The 10,618-nt window shown below is 44.4% G+C and overlaps 1 protein-coding gene across 14 annotated transcripts in view; it reads left to right on the forward strand.

Annotated features, from left to right (window-relative positions):
- The window catches only part of foxp1b (forkhead box P1b), a 149,773-nt gene extending 139,378 nt beyond the window's left edge, over nucleotides 1–10,395 (forward strand). For 13 of the 14 annotated variants that reach the window (XM_076883731.1, XM_076883734.1, XM_076883732.1 and 10 more), the window contains 5 exons: nucleotides 346–447; nucleotides 1,598–1,719; nucleotides 2,607–2,676; nucleotides 2,877–3,043; nucleotides 5,665–10,395. In XM_076883731.1, coding sequence (XP_076739846.1) covers nucleotides 346–447; nucleotides 1,598–1,719; nucleotides 2,607–2,676; nucleotides 2,877–3,043; nucleotides 5,665–5,809 — 606 coding nt within the window. In that variant the 3' untranslated portion in view covers nucleotides 5,810–10,395. The remainder of the gene's footprint in view (nucleotides 1–345; nucleotides 448–1,597; nucleotides 1,720–2,606; nucleotides 2,677–2,876; nucleotides 3,044–5,664) is intronic. The other variant, XR_013098588.1, reaches the window with a different exon arrangement.
- Nucleotides 10,396–10,618: the final 223 nt, after the last annotated feature.

Raw genomic sequence — 10,618 nt, forward strand, 5'->3', positions numbered from 1 at the left:
GGGGATGAACCTGTTTTAAGATGGCCAGTCAATTATCGCTCGACTGCAGTAATCTGGGATCTCAGGAATTAAACTGAGCGGTCCATAATTGCTGCCCTGTAATCTGCCTGAGAAATGTTTTCACTTGCCCTTCATTTACACCCGCAAAAGAAAATATATTCAAATCTGCCGTTTCGAATAAAAAGTGCATTACACTTCTAGGAACACTTTACATAGACGGGTTCTCGTTTGGTTTTTTTATGGGGGTTTCTTCAGGAGAACGCACACAAACCTGCATGCCTTTTGTGAATTATTAAATGTATTGTGAAGGGAGCAAAGCTGAAAATGTTTGTTTCTGTCATCCAGGCAATCCTCGAATCTCCAGAAAAGCAGCTAACACTAAACGAAATCTACAACTGGTTCACACGAATGTTTGCATATTTTAGGCGCAACGCAGCAACGTGGAAGGTAATTTTTTTTCTTTCTTTAATTCCTCCTAATGTCTTTAAACCAACACGGGAGAATAAAGAGTCATTGTGTAGATGTTAGGTGGACTTAAATGATAGTCGTGCATAATAAAATGTAAAAACAAAACTTAATCCAAATACATAACAATAGCCTACTTATTCGATTCAAATGAACCACCCTTTAAACAAACATGTGAACCAGACAGAGCAGGCCAGGGGAGGAATATATGCATTTGTGTAAAAAAATTAAAAAAATTTTTTTCAAAACAGTCACCCTGTAATGTGTGTGGATATTCTGATGGTGGGTGGCATTAGTTTAACATAGCAGTGCTCTGCCAATGACTCCTGGCTGAGCCCCTCACACTCACTTCAGAAGGGAACACTCTGTTTTCCACCAGGCCGCAAGCACACGTTCACACAGACACACACAAAACAACAGAACAGTAATGACTGGAGACAGAGAACGTGAGATTTGAATGAGAAAGGCAGTGATGAAGCAATGAAAGCCTTTTCTGAGCCACAGAGCAGCTCACACACACACCACCATGCTGCTGCACTCCCGTCCCCCATCACCTTCCACACATACTGACAGCCTTTCCATAGGGGCACATTGGTGTTATAAACACTGGATTCCTCTCCGCACACACATTTAGAACATACACATGCACTCAGCATAGCTCCTGTAAAAAGGTCGACTTTCTGAATAATTTGGACTGAACCCTCGATTTATGTTCGAAAAGCCCTTTTTTTCTTTCTCACTTTGTAATGGGAAATGCCGACGCAGAATGAGCCTAACGTTTTCTCATCAGTAACAAAGTAGTGATTAAAATGTTCAGTTTCTATATTTTGTTGGTGTAATTTGTTCTGATTGATCAGAAGAGGCAGCTTTAAAAAGATAAGGGAAAAAAGGGGATGTCTTAAGAGTATCGCCATGGAAATGAGTAAATATTTATGTGCTGTTTAAGTCATTTGAAACTTCAGACCATTTACTGCCCGTAACCCTCTGCTTTATTTATTGTTTTCATTCAAGTTTCATCCAGAGCCTGTCACAATATTTCTACTATGAAATGAATTTTTTCTTCCCATGCAGCCATGTTTACTGTACTGATAGAAACCCTTTTTTTCTCTCTTTGTTTTTACATCAACTGCAGAATGCAGTCCGGCATAATCTTAGTCTTCACAAGTGTTTTGTGCGGGTAGAAAACGTAAAAGGGGCTGTGTGGACAGTGGACGAAATAGAGTTCCAAAAGAGACGGCCTCAAAAGATCAGTGGGTAGGTTTGGCCCTGTTGAGCCCTGCCTAGCGTCTGTCTCAGCGCTGACTGATGGGAAGAGTCTGCTGCTGCTGCTGCTGCTCCATCTCCATTGTCTGTGTGCCATACCATCCAAAGTCCCTGCTTGCTTTGGCGTGCCTCCCCTTCATGCTTTTAGAAGCCTTTTGGTGATGCCTCATAACCCACAATGGCTTATTTTCATTTTGATCCTCACCCTCTCCCCTCCTCCCTGTGTCTGTGTGTCTGTCCGTCCGCTGTCTTTCCTGTCGATCACTGCATCTGCATCTGGCTGTCGCCTCCCTCCTCCCGCTGGTTTGCTTTCCCAGGGTGCCATTCGCACCAACCTCTCCCTGCATAAGTGCTTTGTGAGAGTAGAGGATGAGTTTGGGTCCTTTTGGACTGTTGATGATGAGGAGTTTAAGCGCGGTCGCCACATACAGCGAGGCCGCCCTCGGAAATACGCCGTTGATGAGAACTTTGACGAGCTGCTCGTACAGTAAGCACTTCCGCCTGCCCTGCAAACTCCAGTGGTCCCCGCCCCACTTGCATGCCTCCATCCCTCCCCCTCCCCCCACCTCCCCTCAGTGTTGCCATCATGCTTTTTGTGTTAAGCTCGTCATCCATCATGCTTCCACAAGATCTGCCTCCATCAATCTGTTCTTCCTTCCCATGACATGCAAAGTGTTAGAGATAGTTGTGTGGTATTGTCAAGTGATTGAACGTCTTAGAACTGTAGCCTTAATATCCACATTACTACAGCAGTAAATTTGTTAAGTTCTTATACAAAGTGCATTGATTTCTTTTTATGAAATAAGATACTGTATCTGAGGAATGCATGCTAGCTGAGACACGAGTCTGTGGTTGTAATTGAATTTTTCTGTTTGCAGAAGTCCAGCCTTAGTGAAGAACATTCAGACCAGCTTGGGCTATGGTCCGACCCTCTCTGCTGCCTTCCAGGTAAAAAAGAAGTGACTTCATCTCAAGCTGCCTCGCTCAGAACTTTGAAAGGCAGGAAGGAATAAGCGTTTCACTGTGTCACATGCACGTAGTCTTTGTCTTTAGGATGATGTACTCGCATAAAAGAGTGATGGGAAACTGAGAAAGTGCTGACAACTGGCTTCCGTTTCACATTTAATGCTTCGGGCTTTGCTTTTCAGGCTTCAATGGCAGAAAACAACATACCTCTATACACTACTGCTTCCATTGGAAGTCCCACCCTCAATTCCCTGGCCAACGCCATCCGTGAGGAGATGAATGGAGCAATGGACCATGGAAACAGCAACGGCAGTGACAGCAGCCCGGGACGCTCGCCCCTGCCAGCTATGTGAGTGGCACACGCGCTTTCTATCTTCACCGCAGTCTGTGTAAGAAAAGTGAAGAGAGAGGAAAATTTTTTTGAGCTGCTTATTCCACTGAGACCAAAACTCTTCAAATAGACAAAAAGTAGTGCCAGTGCCCACCCAAAAGGCTCTAAAGTGACCTAATGCATGGCAATAGATCAAACAGAAGGGATTGCCAGAGGTACAATAAATAAAGTGGAGAGGGGGATATTGGGGTGGCGTGTGGGGTCACGGCCAGTGCTGTGGCAGGCCTCCCTGCCGAAAAGGAAACTCCACCTTTTCAAAGCTTCCATCACCAGAGCGGCCGGGAAGAGAAGACCGGAGCCCCTCTGTTATTTTAACAGCGAGTTTATGAACTCTCCTTTATGCGTCCTGCTGTCTGTCTGAGCCCCGCCATCATCGGCCCTTTCACTTTGTTAAAATATTTACAAAATGCCAGCACGCAGAGTGACACAGCTGCTGGCTCCGACAGTGCAACATGAGCCGCAACACATCTAGAAACGCCTCTGAAAGAAAAACAACACAAAAAGCATAATTAGTCTGGAGGACATCATCCAAGATTCTCATGTAGGAAAGTTGTGGTCGGCCTGGAAACCGCAGCTCCCCGTTCACTTGTTGTATGGGAGTGTCTGCTAAGTTGTTTGAAGCCTAAAATAATACAGCACACGCTGCATCGTTTCCAGATGTGGGGGCAGACCACCGATGTGCAGCAGGGGTAGACTCAGGGATGGCCTCCTGAAATGTCTGAGCTTGGGGGAAATTCTGCCTAAAAACAAAAAAAAGGTGCAGTAATAAGCTCCTGGCCAAATGGAGGAAAGTGCCATCCTTAATCACTGTGAACATAGCTCTGAGCATGGCTCTGGAACAGGAAAGGCAGAGACAGGATGGGTGTGCTGGCCTAAAGGCAGCCTGCTCTCCCTCTACCCCTCTGCTTCTATCTTTAGGCTGACAAAGCTCACGACTCCTTCTTCGTAATTATGTCTATAAGCTTTGTGCAAGTACAAAACGAGTTAAAACTGTGTTCTTTTGCTTTTAAAGAACTTTATTCTCTTATTAACAAAACACACCTGGCTCTTTACGTCTCTTTACGTCTCTTTATGTCTCTTTATGTCTGTGGATGGAGCATTTAATGCTGCGGTTAATTCAGTCCCTGGTTTTCTATACTGCTCTGACTTACCCTGTCCGAATGCGAGTCCATCACCGCTGTGTAGTAACATGTGCTGTCCACATGTGCCAGGGAGCTGCTGGTTGACAGGACACAGCTTTTTTACCACAGTGAAGAAACCAGAGCACTTCTCTTAAACAGCCAGATGAGAGTCAGGCATCCAGAAAAGGCTAATTATAAGCAAAGTGTGGAATCAGCATGCAGTTCAATGGCATAATAATAACAATTTCATGTCTGCCCCGCAGCCACAGAGTCAGACCTGAGGCAACAGCACTTGTGGAGTTACTTTGATGTGAAAATGATAGAAAAGCTGACTTTACTTTTCCCCCCTTTTTTATAATTTACACCAAAATATGTCAGCTCATTAGCATACGAGTGCTTCCATCACAATAGCTGCAAATCACACAAGACGTCCTGGTGTGAATAAATCAAATGTGGGCCGTGGTGATGAAGAATGTGCCAGTTGTCCCTTGTTGTTGTAGTAAATGAGCCCGGCGCCTCATCCTGACATCGCTCTACCTCCGCTACAGCAGCCTGGCACCGCAGGTTAGAGCGGCAAGTCCCCTGCAGCTGCTCATAATGTTTTTTTTTCCCTCTCTCTCTGCCACAGCCAGGCCTCCTCTCCCCCTGTGCTTTCTTCCTGCTCTGTTTCTGTAATGAGAAATTTGGCAGATCTCATCTCTTTAGTGGCTCTTTTGCCCAGGCTGTGAGCTGGAGGGGCGGGCGCTCATGTTTTTGCCTTGTTTACAAGTGACAGCGTTATTATTCTCATAAGGGCTCTGTTTCTTATCACGGTGTTGTGCCGAGTGCGCCGGTGCCGCTCTCCCCGCACGCCTTTCCTGCCAGCGCTTTTCTTCCCTTATTGACACTTGCTTGAAAATATGCATTAATTCTGGAGTTTAAAGCATGTATGGTGGTGTCTGGTCGCTGTGTTTGCTTGAAGTTGATTAATGATAGAAGCCGGCTCGGGGTCGTCCTCTGGAGACCCGCCTCGCAGGTTGTGCATGTTAACGAGCAGGAAGAGGAACACACAGCGCGCCGCTGATCCTCCGCCACCAGGAGGCTGACAACGGCAGCCTCACTCGCTCCGCAGAGTCCATTCTCTCCTCTGCTCGTCTCACGTTGTTAATCTTCCTCATTTATCAATTCTAAGTGAATACCCTGTTGTCGGTTGCCATGAAAATAAAAAGCCTGCAGCTTTGCCGGGATTGGAATACCTCAAAAGAAAGCTGAAATTATCAACAGTGCCAGTGAGGCTCCCACTCACAGCCTCGCTGAAGCCAGACATTTGTTTTTGTTCCCCTGCCTCTTCCTTTCTAAACAGAATCGGCACAGCTCGTATCACCCTGGGCCCGATTGTGTGAAAGGTTGGAAAAGAATACGGAGGAAAGTTAAGGATAGCGGACTGTAAGTTTTTCTCCTCTTCTCCTTCTCCTCCAGGCATCACATCAGCGTTAAGGAGGAACCACTGGACCCCGAAGACCACGACGGGCCCCTCTCCCTGGTAACGACTGCCAATCACAGTCCGGATTTCGATCACCACAGAGATTACGATGACGAGCAGGGCCACGACGACATGCTGTAAGGCTAGCGCCGCCCACCTCCCTCCCCAGCCTCAGAGGCCGAGGCAGTCCGGGTCATTCGGGAGACAGAAACGCTCTGCAGATAACAAACACTGAACTGCAGTCTCAGCCACTGATGACAGCTCGCAAATGTCTCCAAGTTGACTTTTTTTTAGTGCCATTAAAATACATAGCAAGAACACACATGAGAAAACACAGATGCTGCCCCCACATGAGGGCTCTTTTTTCCCTCTGATTCCTTTCTACTTTTGATTTAAGTAGCGCTTAAAACGTGAAAACAAACTTTGTTTCTACTCATCTGTCGGACAGACTGTATTTTTTTTTTTTTTGGTACGGGAGGGGGGGGGTGCGACGTGTCCGTGCTATGGGATAACCCTTGCCACGCAGCCAGGACGGACTGCACTCAACGGACTGCAGAAGAGGAGGGGGAAGGTGTTTGTCTCCCTCTCCACCCTCCCCCACGCTCTTCCCCCCCCCCCCCAATTCCCTCTCTCAGACACACATCTGACCAGAAACTGAAAAGAGAGAGAGGGAGAATGACTGACGTTTAATTTACACCGTGTGTATGTGTGTACGTGCGAGAGAGAGCGCGAGTGCGGACTTCTGTTCATTGTCACTGCCTTCAACACTTCTCATTGGTTTAATCCCTTCTACGGCGGGAGGGTTGTTTTTGTGCTTTTGGTTTGTGTTTTTTTGGGGAGGGGAGGGGGGTTTAAAAAGTTATGAAATATAACATAATGTGTCTTCTCCATCATTCAGTGCTGTTCTAGATGTCTTTTTGTTTTTGTTATTGTTTCTTTGAACTGATCAGACCTCATGCCCATGCTGTGGAGATTCTGTGTGGTCAGCACTTAATGATGAATGTTTATCATTTCTTTAAACACACTCACATGAAGCAGAATGTCGCATACCAACTAGTATTTTTCTGTCATTTATTCCTCAATCTTGCCACACACAAAAAAAACCACCACTCTGATGTGTAGCCCGCCCCCCACTCCACCCCACCCCAACCAGACCCCCCTCCTGCTCATGAAGTCCATTGGCAATGCACTACTCATAATGAAGGCTCTCTCCACGCATCAATGAAGTTTAATTTAAGATGCGAATGAATGACAGAGAAATCATGCAGGTTATGATTTATCCTTATGAAATTATACTTTAAAACAGCCCCTCACGGCCGAGCATGCTGAGCTGCAACAGAATTTCTGATCACTTACAAGCTCCGGGTTTTTTAAAGCAAAATGAAAATGTCAGGTGTGCACCAGCGAGATAATGATTTAGACCAACTAATTGTGATTCCTGAACACAACTGTCATTGTTAATCAAACGTGTCTGCTTTTCCCCCCTTTTTTTCCAAGCTGTAATTTCATTCAGGGCTCGGAGATAAACGTGCATTCCCTGTAGTTTTATTTGTATCACGCGCATGACTAGTTTTAAGTTTCGAGTGTTAATAATTGCACACCGGACGAACGGCTCATTTTCTTTCATTAAGGGAACAAATCCCCAAGACCTGCAATAAGCGTTGCACATTCCAGCATTTGACAGTCATCGTAAAAGGGCCCAAACATACAGCACATACCATTTTATGCGAAGGTGGATGCTTCGACGTTCGGTGTCGCCCAACAAAAGTCTGTTGGGAATCCACGGGAAAAACTTCCAGCTTTGCTGAGAAGTTACATTTTAGACATGCTGAATTTCAAGACTGCAATCAACCACTTTTAATCTTTTTATTTATTATTAGTTTTGGTATTATTTGATGTTTATTTGGCTTTTTACTTTTGTTAATGTTGTTGTTGATTTGTATTAATATCATTCTGTGCCTACCAAAGATAAACTACAAAGTCAGTGATGTGTTTTCCATGCAATAGCAGATCAGGCCAAATATCTCTCCTCCGTTCTTTCGGTAGCGGCGGTGTAGCCGGCGGCAGATTGAATCGAAGGGGGGGGAGGAAAAAAAACGCTCCTCGCACTGGTGTTTTCATTCATTGTTATTAAAAAAACAGCAAACAAACAAAAAAACCAAAGGGGTGGAGCTGCATCGAGGTTTTGCAGTGACCAAATCTGAACGGGAGGCACCGACAGTCTGACTACACGATGACCAAACTAGGGAAACTTCTTATCTTTGGGCCAGTGAGCTGGGAAAAGGGAGCAGATGACACATGCAACATTAGAGCGTATGTAGATAAAACATATACCGGTTAAATGGGAAAAGCTTTGCAGAGAACAATGTGAAATGGATTCTGTGCTTCAACTGGACCACACAAATGATTCAGTGTTTCTCTTCTTTTATTCCTTTACCTGTGTGTATCATTTAAAATGATTGTATGCCACTTTTTTTTTTTTTTAGGGATTTTTGTTGAGATTGGCAAGACTTCATGATTGTGTTTAGTTTCTGTCAACTTATTACTTTTTATATTAAAAAACACTCCTGTCAACTAATAAGCTGGGTACAAGGTACTTTATGGCAGTTATTGTTATTGTTATTATAATTTTTTTTCCTCTAACTTCACCGCTCATTAGCTAAAAAGGAAAAAGGGCAATCTGTGGCTTCCAGAAAATGTATTTAATATCCAGGCAGCTGTGGGATGGGTCAGTTACATCCAGGCTCAGGACCGTGAGAACAGGGGCCGAGCTCATCCACAACCCCCCACCCCCCAGTCAACCGGCTGGTTTGTTTGGTATTCAGAAAGGAGGGAAAAGTGCCGGTCGGTTAGATCATTCTCAGCATGTGTAGCTTGACATTACTAAAGATAACAGCATGAGAAAACCGTTAGGATGCATACCTCAGTTCAAACCTATAGGGAATGATTCAATTAAATGAGAAAAAATAAACATTTCACTCAGTTGCACTTAGTTGTGTGTCTTGCATGTGTAGTCTGATACTGTAGAGAGAAAATGACAAAAAAATAGAAAATGAAATTAGAGCTTGTTTATCTTAAAGGTTTCATCCTTTTTTTTCCTTTTTTTTTTAAAGCCAAACCAATCCAAACCTCAGGCCTTTTGTTCATGGAAATGTCACTCGGCTGTGTGTGAGTGTGTGTGTGTGTGTGTGTGTGAGTGTGTGTGTGGCACCGTTCATCCTGTCAAAGTTTGTTCTCTGATGTACTGATGGGTTGTTTTAAGGGCGTTCCAACATTAGGTTGTACATACATGTCGGTATAGCCTTTGCCCCCCCGCCCCAACACACCTTTTTTTAAGATCAAAAAATACATTTGTGTTATGTTTGCTTTATCGCTTTGTATTAACTATGAAATAGCTATGAGAAAAAAAACTGCTGTATGTATTGGAATAGCAAACTGTGCTGCAAATGTATTTTACTTAGTAATCCTTGCTTTAAAAAAAACAAAAAAGGAAAAAAAAAGAAAAAAAAGGAGTCACACAATCCATGCAGACGTCTGGGTGAGCTGGGCATGGCCAGGCTGGGGCACGGGGGATAATCTCAGATTTTGGATTACAAACTGTAATATAGAAAACAGACTTTTTCTCTGTTATCACTGACCTAAGCATTTTGTACAGATTCTTTTTTCCCTCTTTGTGTTAAGCTGTTTTTTGATACTTCCCTTTGACGGTCCAGCCGCTGCCTCGCGAGGCTGCGCGCTAAAGAAATACCTGCTCGAGTAAAATGGGGAAAAAACACTGGGCAGGACTGGTATATTTCCTCTACGAGACGGAGATATCTTGCATGACTAATCCCAGGGTCACGGAGATTTTAGGGGGGAGGGTGGGAGGGGTGGTTTAAGTGGTCAGTAGTAATATAAGGGTGTATCAATTTAATGATATTTTATATGAAATGAATAGGAAAAAAAGAAAAATATGCAGTGCCAAGATGTAAAGAATATTGTTAAATGCTGTCTTTTTTTTCTTTTTCTTTTTTTTTTTGGAGATTCATTTCACTCGCTCATTAAAAGATGTCCTTTCATGTCATGTAGGTTAAACACACACACACTCTTTGGTTAGCATCAAGATATTTATATTTTTTATCTCAAGTGGTCATTGTAAATGAGTTGAACCAAGCACAGCAGGCAGGTCAAAGGTCAGATGCTGCTGAAGACTCGGACCCTGCAAAATCCAGCTGCGTGGCATCAGACCTCCCCCCCACTCACACACACACACACACACAGCCAAAGTATATCACACACACTCACACACACTGGCACCCGAGCTAAAATGCCATTGTTTCATCCATCACCAACCATCCAGCCCGCTGTCATTCCGTCCCCCCCACCCCATCCCGTCTCTTTCTCCCACTCTCGCATCACACTTTGTTTCTTTCCAGATGGAGGGGGGGAGGGGGGTGCGCAGCCCAGGAGCTGTCTCGGTGCTCTCATCCTGCGGCATCTTCTCTTTTTCTTTATCTTTCTTGGGGGTTTTTTTCTCTCGCTCCTTTTCTTTGAAGATGTACTCTGTAGTTTTCTTTTTCCTGTTTTGTTTTTTTGAAGAGAAATATTATTGCTCATCACTTCCATCAGTCTGTAACCTCCTCATCATTCCTCGTCTGTCTGATGCAGACCACTCTGTTGTAGTCGGTGGCGATGACTGACATGAGCATTCTAAACATGCAATAAAATGCTGGTTGTTCCGACCGTTTCTTCCAAGTCTCTCGTTGTGTCTGTCCGAGTAAGGGCTTTTATTTTTTTTACTGCAACGCATGCAGTTAAACTCACAGGAGCTAAAATGCAGAATCCAGCATCGCGAGCTCGCTCGAGACTGATTTTCGCACAACAACGTGAGCCACTGCATCAAATGAGAGAGTTTTTTTTTTACCGACACACATTCATGAAATATTTCCCCACTGCAGTTTTTGTCGCCCT

This window comes from Maylandia zebra, linkage group LG5 (assembly GCF_041146795.1).
Source record: "Maylandia zebra isolate NMK-2024a linkage group LG5, Mzebra_GT3a, whole genome shotgun sequence".
Lineage (NCBI taxonomy): Eukaryota > Metazoa > Chordata > Actinopteri > Cichliformes > Cichlidae > Maylandia > Maylandia zebra.